This window comes from Pleurodeles waltl, chromosome 3_1 (assembly GCF_031143425.1).
Source record: "Pleurodeles waltl isolate 20211129_DDA chromosome 3_1, aPleWal1.hap1.20221129, whole genome shotgun sequence".
NCBI classification, from domain to species: Eukaryota; Metazoa; Chordata; class Amphibia; order Caudata; family Salamandridae; genus Pleurodeles; species Pleurodeles waltl.
In genome coordinates, this window is record NC_090440.1 from 601,466,072 (window position 1) to 601,479,831 (window position 13,760).

At 41.0% G+C, this 13,760-nt stretch overlaps 1 protein-coding gene across 1 annotated transcript in view; it reads right to left on the minus strand.

Moving 5' to 3' along the window:
• Window positions 1-13,760, minus strand: part of LRP5 (LDL receptor related protein 5) — a 397,037-nt gene that overhangs the window by 285,885 nt on the left and 97,392 nt on the right. The window contains exon 3 of the mRNA XM_069223040.1: window positions 1,217-1,414. Within this exon, the coding sequence (XP_069079141.1) occupies window positions 1,217-1,414 (198 nt within the window). The remainder of the gene's footprint in view (window positions 1-1,216; window positions 1,415-13,760) is intronic.

Here is a 13,760-nt window from a genome sequence, read left to right on the forward strand (position 1 = left end):
TTCTTTAACTATTACAGAACTGCTTCAAATACATACACGACTGATCCAAATCGTGTGTGTAATATAAAACGGCACAATACATTTTTTTTATGAAAGAAAGTAACTGGGCTAGCTAGCTTCCAAGGCCTTTGCATTGTTAAAGTGTCTCACTCCATCAACTGTATAGAATCTCATAGCCAGGGTTAAGGAATTAGTTCCAAACAACAAAGCAAACACCGTGCGTAGTACACTGCAGAGCACAAAATAGTTACTAGCTGCATCAGTGCTTAACACACTTTACATATAACAGGGTTACTAGCTCTTTTTTTGATACAACCAAAATACACTAAACGGTGGAATTACAAATACACTACACACTGGTTCAGACCACACACATCAGTCCAGATTTTGGTAGCACACATCATCTCTACTGTATTAATGCTAAAGGAACCTAGCATATACAGCGAACAATGCTCATGGTGTCCATAATGTTTTAGGATCCCAAAATACTGCACGGAAAATAAAAAAATAAAAAGAATAACTAAATAAATCTCGAGGGCACTAATTATCATGCATATCAATCCAGGCGCTCAAAAGAATTAAAACAAATTTCCAGGATGCAGTTATAGGAGTTTCCCCATTGAAGGTTCATCACTGGGGAGCTTGAACCTTGCAGCATGACTGCAGTCTCTTTCACAAAAGAGGACAATGTAGCAACCCCACACGGAAAAATGAGCATTACAAAATCTTATGACGTGCAGTAGAAAATGTCATTTGGAAAGCAAGGGCACAACAACTGCCTGGTGGAAAAGGCACAAGCACATGTTGGTCAAAGGAACTCCACCGAGTATTGCACTAGCATACCAATGAATACACGGCAACAAATGAGAGACTCTGGGTCCTGGAGATAGTACTAAAATAACAGCTGTGTTTGTTAACTATTTAGCTTTGAAATGTTAAAGTATCTATCGTTCAAAACGCCAAACAAAATACTAATAAAATACACAAAGCATATATAATTTGCTACAGGACGAAAGCAGTCTACTGTCTGAGAAATACAACTTGTCTAGATAAAACCTTTAAGGCCAAAATAAGAAGTGATAAGCAAAGAAACCCTGTCAACGTAATGACAAATGGTAATTGGGGCATGTTTTCTGAGTTATGCCACAGCCTGTGGCTCATCTTACTTTTTGTGCATATCATACAGAGCAGCCAATAGGATCAAATTAAAGCTTACCTAAATGATCCGTCCAGGTTGGCCCGGTGGATGAAACTCAGCTTTGCATCTGCCCAATACAGCTTCTGCTCATCTAGATCAATGGTCAGCCCATTGGGCCAGTAAATATCGGAATCCACAATAATCTTGCGTGAGGTGCCATCCATGCCTGCACGCTCAATGCGTGGTGTTTCACCCCAGTCTGTCCAATACATGTATCTAAGAGAAGGAGAAAGAAATTGAAACGTTAAACCAAACCAGCTGATCACACACCTCATCACCACTGGCCCTGGAGGGTCTATGAAAATCCATCCTGTTTCCAGTATCCATAAACAACGTTCACAAGTTCGATATCTTAGCAGAATTTTATGTTGCACATTTTAAAAAAAAAGTAGAAAAATAACATGCTGCTCTGGATTCAGATTTCAAGAATGACTGTCATTAGAACAGAGGTGTCAGATGTGCTTAGCCAGAATTATACTCAAGGACAGTAAGGTAAATGTCCCTATCAAAATTGATGCAAAGTCCAAGGCTCTTGAAGCTCAGCCATCTATCCTTACGCATATACACACCACAAGAAAAGTAAAATTAGTACAGTCCCGCCACCTTCAGCTTAAGGTCAAAGAGGCATCTCAAGCGTACTAGAATTCAGAGTAACAAGCTTACCAGTGTGATCCGTATAGACAAGGGGATTTTGTGTGTGTGTGCTTCCTGCTCTATACCAATTGGCAGGCAATGCCACTAATTACGAAATCCTAAGCCACAATATGCAAATTTGTTAGTGTCTGGTAGGGTATCTGGACATTGCAATTCACCGATGATCTTGGAATTTGCAATAACTCCAAGACCCTTGGAATCACAAGGGGAAATTGGGTGGAATAGGTCCCATCCTTGCACATCACAAGGAAATATATCCATGCTTTGCAAGTGGGATGGAAGTCCGAAAGCAACTGTGTACCATAAGGATATTAAAAGCATTCCCTGACCGACATCTGACTGCAAGGTGTTCCTTTTGCTATATGCTATTTATTAAAGTATCTGGACTACTTTCCTATATTACTGTGAACTGTGTCCTTAGAAGGCAAGAGAGACAGTGCTGGCACTTCGCAAAAGTGAAATACATGTAAGCTAGGTATAGGTCACCAATCCATTGCAGACCTCCATTTCTCCACCTTCAGCTATTCACAGCGAGGCCTAGATGTAAAACCAGCCTCCCATACATTACTGAGTCACCTCACTGAGTCACCAATTTATAGTCTGCTTGATTGGCACATCCTATGCAATCTCCTGGCTGGGTCGAAATGCAGATACTGTGGATACACGCCCTGTGCTGCAACCCAGACAGACTACACGTCTAGCTCCAAGCCAGCATCAAGGTCCGGCTTACTGCCATGAAGACGTTTGAAGAGAATAACTCATCAGGCTTTGTTGTTGACATTAAAGCCAACAATCACCAGATCAAGCATGCTGTAAGGAGGCTGTGTGGTACTGGTGTGGCCAAGGTCAACATACAAAGCAGGTTTGACAGCAAGAAGGAACATATGCGTCTAGTTCCATACTACAATGCATTGGAATGCAGCCAACTAAATCATCATTATCCAAAACAGTTCTTTAGACACGTGCATAGCTCAGATTAAAACTAATACAAAATACAAAAGAAGTGATGCTTGTCTGAAATAAGTTGTGGTACTCGGCTCATCTAAAAACACATTTATAACTAAAATACCATTGCGTGATAGCAGAAGTAAATACCTGCGAAAATACTCAGCTGCTTGTGCTTGAGAAAGAGGAAGGACAGGGCTAGAGATAAAGTTTACAGTGTTACAGCAGGTGGAGCAATGGTAGACATCGAGGACTAGTTCAGCATACTTATCAATTAATTAATTGTAAAGGTGGCATAGCACACACCAAATAATATGTGCTTAGAAGGATAGATGAATAGCACATTAAGTCGCACTTAGGCATCAGATTTTGTTTTCAAAGGAGCGTAGATTTGTCTTGTATCAGAAAAAGCCTTCATACGGGACATAAATAACATTTTCAAAAAATGGATAGAATAGGGCGCAGCCTACACGTGTTTCAACCTGCAATTCAAGTCCTCCATCAAGGCTAGTTGTTGCTCGGCGCTGCAGTCTAAACAGAAAACTGATGGTACATGCAAGACATAATGACCACATTCAGCTGTACGAAGCGAAGGAATCTGTAAATAGATATCATATTATGACTTGTTAGTCAGCAGTCACAGGATGTGCAAAGCAATTGCTTGGCGCTTATCTATGCGGTAACCAAATTGTAGTAAGCTGATGTGCTGTATGGCGAACAGCATGATAATGGGGTCAGAAGTGAAGGCATACAATAGGGAATCTTACTACTGTTAATAGTTGTGCCCCCAAAATTGCCTCTGCCAACAATATTACAGCAAAAGTGCACAGTGCACATGCACATTATTACGCTACTACTGAAACTACTTCACTTTCACTCTGGGGTATTTCTTGTGTTGGGGACTGGAGCCATTGACAGAAATGGGGGAGAGGACATATTTCTGAAATCAATCATTTCGCTCAGCACCATATAACACTCATTCCACAATGACACAGAAGCCTGGGCAACAGACCCGCACTGCTGAGTGTGTACACTGTGAACAGAGCATAGCATACGTTGCAGGCTGCACAATCTTCCAGCGAGTAACACTGAAAACATACATCCCAGAATCTTCCAAACAACATGGAGTCTGGTTCTTGTGCAACTATAACGAGCATACACGCAATACACGTGAATTATCAGCAAAGGCTCATTATCAGAAACGTGGGCATATCTCGATTTATTGTTGTTACAACATTATATGTCCTCATGCAAGCAGACTCAAAAAAGCACCATTATTTGTGAAGCAAAAAAGGTGGCTAAGCCTCAAACTAACAAGACAGATCTACTGTGAAAACGCACAGCAAGCTGCTATGGCTTTCAAAAAACATGGATCCCAATGTTAAATAATCAACATATTTGAAACAATCTTTGTTCTAGTTTAAAAAAGCTCTCATGCAATTGAAAGTGTCCCGATTCCCAATTGGATTCTCCATGCGGACGTACGTGGGACTAAGGTAAAGTTAGGTGCTATCAGCACTAACATGGTAAAAAGGCTCTAAAAAGATCAAGAAGGACAATACAGATGTTATTATCCATTCAGTAGTACCTCAAGATACAGACCGTATCAATGGCTCAATGCAAGACGAAAAAGCATTGGCAAAGCCAATAGGTTTCAACTTTGTTTTTTTCTTTCCATCTAACTGGATTCTGAAATATTAGAAAAATGTTATAATAATGCTTGTTTTAAATTTGATAAACCGTTGACGGTTATAACATTTTTTCTAATATTTGTAATCCAGTTAGATAGAAAGAATAAACAAAGGCAAAACCCATTGGGAATGCAGCGAAGAAGAAAGACAGCAAAGAAAGAAGACAAGACGGCATGCGGGAAAGAAGATAGTGAAGAAAGAAGCCTACATGTGGTAAAGAAGAAAGAAGACAGCTAAGCAAGAAGACAAGACGGCATGCGGGAAAGAAGATGGTGAAGAAAGAAGCCTACATGTGGTAAAGAAGAAAGAAGACAGCGAAGAAATAAGAGAAGACTGCATGTGGTAAACAAGAAAGAAGACATGTGGTAAAGAAGAAAGAAGACAGCGAAGAAATAAGAGAAGACTGCATGTGGTAAACCAGAAAGAAGACAAGACGGCATGCTGGAAAGAAGATGGTGAAGAAAGAAGACAGAAGACGGCATTCGGTAAAGCAGAAAGAAGCAGCGAAGAAAAGACAAAAGACAGCAATCGGTGAAGAAGAAAAGACAGCAGCAAAGAAAGAACACAGATAAGACAGTATGCAGAAAGAAAAAAGAAGACAGCATGCAGAAAGAAGACTGCAATGAAGAAAGAAGATAGAAGACTTCAGCAAAGAAAGAAAACATCAGCGAGAAAGAAGACAGCCAGCAGAAAGAAAAAAAGAAGTATCCTTCACCGTCTTAGCCAGAGGAAGGACAAGGGTCAATGTCCAATTTGGGGTGACCGGAATGAGTGCTTGGTCCTGAGGCAACTCAACGGCAAGGTCAACGAAGAAGATGAAGAAGACAACAGGAGTGACGTGGAGATGATGTGCTGACCAATCATAAGCACGTAAATCAGAGTGACTTTGGAGTAAGCAAATAGTAAGTTCAGGTAAGTAAGGGTCTGGTTTTAAGCCCCTTTGATTTTTTTTTTTTTTTTTTAGTAACAATAGATTGCACAAGCAGCGCGCAAGCGTGCATGTAGGAAATACCTAAAAAGTACCTTCCCTGCTAAAACAATCACCTCTTTGCTAAATAAATCAGCAGACCCAACCATTCTATCCAATTTCTGACCAATCTCTATGCTGCTCTTCATCAACAAAGATTCTGCTGTTCATCAGAAAAGAAAAATCACCCAACTTCAAGATGATCAGGGAACCAACAGCCTCCTACATGAATACCAAATCTGGTTTCAAGCCTGGAAGAAGACCGGAACAGTACTCAAATATACATGAGATCATCTTATCAGCCCCAGATGCCAAATAGACGGCAGCACTGTGTCTCCTCAATCTCTCAGCTGCCTATTATACTGTGGATCATTTTAGCTTATTCAACAGATTGAAAGATTGAATGGGTCTGATTGGATAGGCAGTCCCCCGGAACAGATCAGATCATTCCTGCCTGACACGAAATACCAAGTCAGAACTGGCTCTGTAGAATCCCCATGGAAACTAACAGTCTGCAGTCTCCCGCAGATCACCATTTTCTACTTTTGTTTTTTATTTAATGCATACATGCATCCCCTGGCATCAATCATTGACTCATACCAGCTGTAGCTTCAGCTATGCAAGGGTAACTCTTAAATCTTTCTCAGACAAAATGAAAGCACAACTGACCAAAACAGATTTGAAACCTGTATGGAATGCATATCTCTTGGATTGAGGACAGTTACTTATGCCTCAACAGAGACTAATCAAAAGTCCTCGTTTTCACCAACAGACCAAAATGACACACCACACAACCATTTAATTGGCCAAAAAACTTGCAACAGTCCTCTCTACCATCAGTGAGTGCAATAAAAAATTAAATTATTTTCAACAAGGATCTGTCTTTCGACCCCGAGATAAACACTGCTGTTAAAAGCACCAAATACCAATTCGCCATACTGAGAAAAATCTAACTTTGCCTGCCCTCCCAATCTCATAGAACTAACCAGGGCACTGATCCTTTCTAACCTAGGCTACCATACGCTGCAGAAGTTTCAAATTCAACAAGCATTTGCAATGCAACAGGTCTCACGCTTGCTCGAGTTAGAGCTATTAGCACTGTTAACTGCTAACCAGACTTTTCTTGCCACATAAGCTGAAAATGAAAAGTAAAACAGTGTTACATAAGCAAGCCGACAGCGGCCATGAGCGCAAAGCAGACACACAAAAGGAAACAGAAGTTCACTTGCAGTCAAACATATCAAGAAAAGGGGAATTATCCAAGTAACTGGGAAAAAAAGCACGTATCCATGTAACAGGGTTGATGTCATGCAAAGCGCACGATTACTGCTCAGCAAGATTGCGCTGCCAACAACAACAAAAAAAAGTCCCGAAACCATACGGAAAACATGGAGCCTCGTATGTTTTCAATAGTTGGCCGGTGACCTTGTGGAGGGCTAAACACCGGAAAAGGCATGTTGGCATGCCTTTCACTAATGAAATCAAGAGCATTTTACAGGCAAGCCCACGAGCCAACCAAACTGATGGGTGTGACATGGGTGAGGTTAAAAGTCCACTGAGAGGTTACTTCTGGGACAGAGCGCTTTGCGCGCTTGACCCTAAAAAGATACAAACAAGTGACTGCAAAATGCCTCCATCATCGAAAATGTGAACACACCTTGCCATCTGTGACCGACCAATGTTTATTGGCTCCCAGTACAATACAAGTTCAAAAATACTATGTATTATGTATAAAACCCTAAACAAATATGATCCCAATTATGCTGATCTCATCGTTTCATATGATCGACACAGCATATTGAACTGTATGAGCCTCTACCCTTCCATCTGTATAACAATATCAATCCTAATCTTACCATCCTTCATATTACCCCTCTCCTTTGTTCCTTATGGTTTTGTACTCATGCTGTGCTCTGACATGGCCAGTTTGGCAACAGAGAAGCGCTTTAAAAATTCCTTAAATAAGTAAATTTATAAACCTTCCATTTTTTCCAACTCAAAATATATATGCATGTCTATACATGTACTATAGAGACATATCAAGTATATCATTGTCAAAGTGACGTTCAAATCGCAGAAATAGATTGAGGACGCCCAGCTTCCAACTGTAGTTCAGTGAGGATCCAGATGAGTCACAAGTTAAGAACCACCAATTTAAGCCGTTAATATAATATGCAATGGCTTCAATCAGAATAAATCGATTTTGCCAAATTCCCAAACAGACCAGCCAACTTTAAAGTCACCGGAATTCTTACCAGCTTAGGCCCTCATTTCAAATGAAATTCTGCACCGAACTTGGAGTGTGCTGAATTTTCAACATGCAGATTTAGCCAGGTTTTGCCTGGCATTATGTGTGTATGGAGAAAGTGTGTAATTAACACCCAAGATTTACAACTTGGGATGGGGGAATTACAGGTGGTGCTATATGGAAATACAGAATTCGGAGAGGAGCCATAATACTGCTATCAGGAAATAGCTCAGTCTGCAATATCAGTATTTACAGGCTGATGTATTACCTCCCAAAAATATGTTGGGCCCCTTAATGTGATCAACACAGAATTGTTCAACCACTGTCAAAGATCCCTTTTTATCTCAACCATGCTAAATTAAAGTTTTTATCAGAGTTGTCAGATTATCACAGTGATGAAGACTGTTTTACCTTAGACCAAGGGTACTCGCAAACATTTTCCCAGGGGCCAAAAAGTTTGGTCTGTGATGTGCCTGGGGGCCGCATTGATGCCAGGGCGGTGGCGGTCAGGTGGAGTGACTAGGGGGATTGGTGGCAGGGTAGGTGTAGGGGAAGCAAAGGATATACATCTAGTGGGTGAAATAAACAATGGGAAACCAGAAAACCTGGAATTAATCCCGGCTTATCCACTTTTCCAAATTTTATGATCCTAGGCAATTGTTTAGTGTCACTTTCCCTCCTTTTTCTGCATTATCACATTTAAGATGACCTCGAAATACATGATTCATGGTGTGCGCTGCACAAAACCTGCTTCTATGTTTGATTTAATAAACTATAATGTTGTTTATGTATGATAGGAACCCAGGCCACCCATAAAGTGCACATACCAAGTGACTTGCCTCTTTAATTTACTATTGGTGGTGTTCTCAGGGCAAGGGTATCCCTGCCTTAGACACACCATGAAGAAACTCCCTTGAGCCACTTGGTACCAGGTGAACAGCTGTCTGGGACATTGGCTGGACGTGCTTTTGTACAGCAAAGCGGAGGTCTTTATTCTACATCATATGTTGTTAACTTACTGGATGGGGTGTACAGGAAATGGCAATGGCTGGTATTAAGTCAAGTGCTGAAGAGCACAACGAATGCAGCACTGTTCAGATCCGAATGTGAGACAGGGTCTGGAGTCCGGAGCCTGACGACAGCGTGATTTTTTTGTCCCCTCAGTGAACACACTTGTGATGGGCCACATGACCTCTCCACTGCCAAATCTTTGATCAATGCCCCATGGCAGTCCCGAGAAGATTACAAGGCAAGAGATTTGGCATCATTTTACATAAACATAAGACACATAAGCTGCCAACGTGTTTGACAAACAGCTTTTTTTAAGACAACACCGCATAGGTCTTAAAACAAGACAGGACTGCAGTGAAGCGCTTGACTTTATCGAACGCTGTTCCATGGCTGCGACAGTTCACGAATAATCGGGATACAGCTACACCTTCACTAACTCTGAAAATACCGCCATGAATGTCCCTAGCACATGCCATTACTCTTGTTTACTGGTGCGACACAACGAGTACGAACATCTTCCCAAAGTGTCACCTTTCACCAGCTCCATCTTTGATGCACCTCCTGATAGCGAGACTGAACTACACGGTGACTTGAAAATATGGAGGTAAAAATATTATGTAGAAATAATGCAGGCAGGATAAATAAATGTGGACCCAAACAGGAGCAATAGTAAACGGTTGATGGTAAATGACCCTTCCCATAAATTAATCCATTATAATTCCTTTGTAATACCTCTTTTAAGCGAATGCTTTCTGCAGTTATCCCATATCCATGCACCACTCACATCCAACATACACTCAAAGCTTTAATACTTCCAGTTAGGATGATAATTACATAATGACAAACACTGTTAGTGTGCAATTATTCAGGTGTATTTGCAGAGAATATTCTCCCACATTATCGAAGTTTAGTGTCGGAAAGAGGTCCACTGATTTAAATGAAGAGTAGGATAGTCACACAACTTGCATTAGTCATCAAAGCAATCAGTACTACAGTACATCCTCAAAATGTTGCCTACAGTTCTTTAGGGTGAGATCTCCTACAGCCCCAAATGAAATACACTGTTAATTCTTTAAAGTCAAAGAATTCATCAGGACCAAAACAAACCTACAAAATTAAGGTGTGCATTGACAGGACGCCCACATATGAAAAGTGCGAGTCCATCAACAAAGAATTTAAAAAGGAAGGGGCCACCACACTTGTACACACACATCTGTTTTAAAGTGAGACACAATATTTAGTTTTAAAATGAACAAGCATTTGCAATGCACTGGGTCTCGCGTTACATCGAGTTAGAGCTATTAGCTTTGTAAACGCATAATCAGACTTTTCTTGACACATTAAATAAAAAAAAAAAAAAGAGTGATAGCGCAGATAAAAACAGGGCGATCGCGCTGCAGAGTGCAGAGAAAAAGTAGTCCAGAAACCATATGGAAAACATAGAGCCTCGTAGGTTTCCTGTAGTTTACCGGTGCTCTCGAGGAGGGCTAAACACTGGAAAAGCCATGGCGTATGCATGCCTTTCACGAATGAAAACAATAGGATTTTAAAAGGCAAGCCCACCAACCAATGTAAGTGACTGACGTATCATGGGCGTGGTTAAAATCCCCCTAAAGGGAGATTAGAAGAGGGACGGAGCGCTTTGCGCTCGCCCCTAAAAAAGTAATCATTCAGCAATGACTGAGACAAAGTGAAGTGTTGAAGAGCATTTGTGAATGCTTGGATTCACAGACTCCTACAGGTGTGAAGTGCTATCATGCTATCGTTCTGCTGGGTAGAACCTACTGACGTCTACAGAATCCACTCTCTTCAATGTTTCAGTCCCCTTGGCCTGGTGAACCCAGGACTAATCTGCAGACTCTACTATATGCTTATCAGGCAAAGATCTTGCTGGATCTCCAGGAGGGCTCCACAATAAGTATGTGGTGCTATGATACCTGGGCAAGATACCACATTGGATACAACAAAAAGCACTGGATCCATGTAACAATAGTGACACCCCCCGCCTAGGATGTGATGACCTCTGTTCACTGTCCTTGTCCAGCCCTAAACTAATTTGTCAAGATGCTTGTCCCACGGACAGGTTGTGAAACAGAGTGACGCGGGTCTGGCTCGACAACACAGCTGTCTGAAATACTTGTGTTACAAATTATTCAAAATATATAGAGTGGACTTTGGCGCCAACTACATAGGAATTTCTCTCACCTCATGCCCTTGGCGATCTGGCATATTATTCCGTCTCCTTTGACATGCCTACACTGCACTGCATTAGGGAATACTGTCCATCTCTTAAGTGCTCTGAATCATTACAAATGAAATTATTTATCTCGTAGATACCTTCTATTCCGAAAGCAGTAGATTTTTTTTTTTTTCACTGCAGCAGGTCTTTTTGGACTTTACTCCGGACTCAAAATGCAAGCTAACTCTACTGGCCTTGCTAATGCTGGTTTTGACATTTGTCTCTCATTTGAGGCATATTCGAGACCCAAACTGAGCTTCAAACTTTTCAGCAAGTACTTAATAAGCGGTCTACACACTTTGACCAATATTCTGCAAAGCTCCTTTGTCAGACATTAAATTTTGCATGTCAGCAAAATTAAGCATCCCTAAATAAAAGTGCTGATGAAGCTAGAAAATGCTCAGAACTGCAGTCTTGGTTGTATTTGAGTCAGAGGCTCGGCTACCTAAATGAGGACGATTTGGTAAAAGGCTTCAAAACAGGCGGCGTGTTCTGGCTCTTATATACTCTCACTTGCAGAAAAAATGCCCTCCCGTGAACTGTATTTCACGATGTCCAAATTAAATGGGGCAGAGGGGCCCACAGGCGAACCAGAGATTTTCCTAAACTGAGAGCAAATACAATGCTTTCATAGGAACAAGTTCTGATCAGGTGTTCGCCATCCTTGAATGAAGACTCTAGCCCTAGAAGTGTGCCCCAATTACTACCTTCGGTTCAGGGAATGCCTTTGGGCTACAGAATAGCGCCATCAACAAACAATGGACATATTTTGCAGGGTGGAGGATGAGGGACCACAGCAGAACCAGCCTGTGCTAACTCCTTCCATATTTCTCAAAAATGACTACAGTAGAATACTATATAAACAATGGAAGCAGGCCTGGACCATAAGGGCTGTATTCTGCTTTGTGATCAACCTTTCTGGACTTGCAAAGTGAAATCCAATGTCAATCCCTGGAACTCTTTTAGGAATTCAATGTTTTTCCTCAAATCAGTCAGATGTGTATGGTGTGGAATATGCAGGAAGAAGTACTCACTGTCAACAGGATGCAGTGCTTCTTCTGTCTTGTTTGTGCTGCAAGCTCAAATGTATGCGTTATTGATTGTAAGGGCAACAAAAGACAAAAAGAAATGGGTGCGCAAAGCAGCAAGGCTTACAATTTAATACAATTAAAGGGCAGACATCTGAGAGACTCGAGGTCGGGCCAGTCTGATTTTGTTTCTATCTGTACAACAAGTGCATTGGAAAACATATGCTTTCTTATAAAAAAGCATTCCACAGAGCTTTTGAAACATCTGCAGAAGTTATAGATGAGCGTATCAGGGTTCCAAGGCAGCAGTGGTATAGTTGATTTTACAGAGCCAAACTGACTTCAAACAGGTAAGGACTTCCAGCCCTACCTAATCTTCCCATTTCCCTGTCTTCAGCAACACTAGAGGCTAAACCTGGACTCTAGATCTTTTTCTGTTACACCACTACAGATAGTGAGACTAACTTTGAAAACTATTAGAACAGGAAAATTATAAGTTGGTAGGTAGTACTATTTAGAAGACAAGTGTTTACGTTTATTGTGTGGAACACTGCTCTATTTGTTAATATCTACTCCCTACTAGTTATGGCCAGTATGTAGCATGTAGGGCAACAATGAAGGTCCTTTACTTCTCCCTTGGGAAAGTTTCTGCACAAAATGCCAGCTGTGGGTTAGTGTCTTCATTTCTCTCTCCACAGTTTGCCTCAAGGTGCTCTCTGGCCTGCTTCTCCTCCATTTGCCTTCTGTGGCCCAGTGGAGATCCGTTCTTGTAATGAAGTGTTGTTCTCTTTTGGTTGTGTGTCTTATCCATCATCTCATGATGTCCATGCCCTCCCGCTTTCATCTGGTAAGCAGTTCCTGGTGTAAGCAGTGAAAACTAAACCTGGCTTTGCCTGCTTCTGCTCTTTTTCTGGATGAGCAATGATTAGAAGAAAGGAGATATTTATTGCAACTGTTTATTTTTTGCTGGCTTTAGATAACTTTAGGAAAGCTAGAACAGTGGTTCACAACCTGGGGTCCATGGACCCCTCGGAATCCGCAAATCCTCCTCAGGGGGTCCGTTACTGCTAAGAAAACTAATATTAACTGATTAATGAAGTGTATATAAAAAACTGGCTAACTGTCCCCTTGAAAATTTTAAAACATAATGTAAAAGTCAAAGAATTTGAAATTGGAGGTTACAAATTAAATTATTATCCTCAGATTGATTATTGGGGGCCGTGCAGGTGCATCAAACAGAATACAGTATAGACAGTGTGTGGCTTAATTGAATTTAGAAAAGCTATTTGTTTGCCAATTAAATAAAATATGTTATCATTTGTTTAAGTGTTTGATGGCATGTTTGTTTCTGTGTTTTTTTTAAAATAGTTTTGTGGTTCAAATCAACTGACAATGTTGAGGCCTGGGTCCCCGGCTCCCCATAACGACTCAGTGGGATCCCTGGATAACAGTAATGCTTCAGTCGGGGTCCCAATGTTCCAGTAATGATAAAGTGGGATCCACAGAAGTCAAACGGTTAGGAACCACTGGGCAAGAATATATGAGCTGGTCTACACAGTCTGAGCTACACCATTTTTTTCCCAACATGTAATAAACTGTTTCTGATATATTTTGCAACAAATATTTAGCTGCTTTTTGGTGTGTTTAATTTTGCACTGCAGATTCTTCTTTTATTCTTCAGGTTTACAAAGATTCTATCACCTTCATATGCTACAGAAGCACACCAAGGTTTAAGCGTGTGGGAAGGTGTGATGGTGTAATCATGTAGTGTAAGGGCTA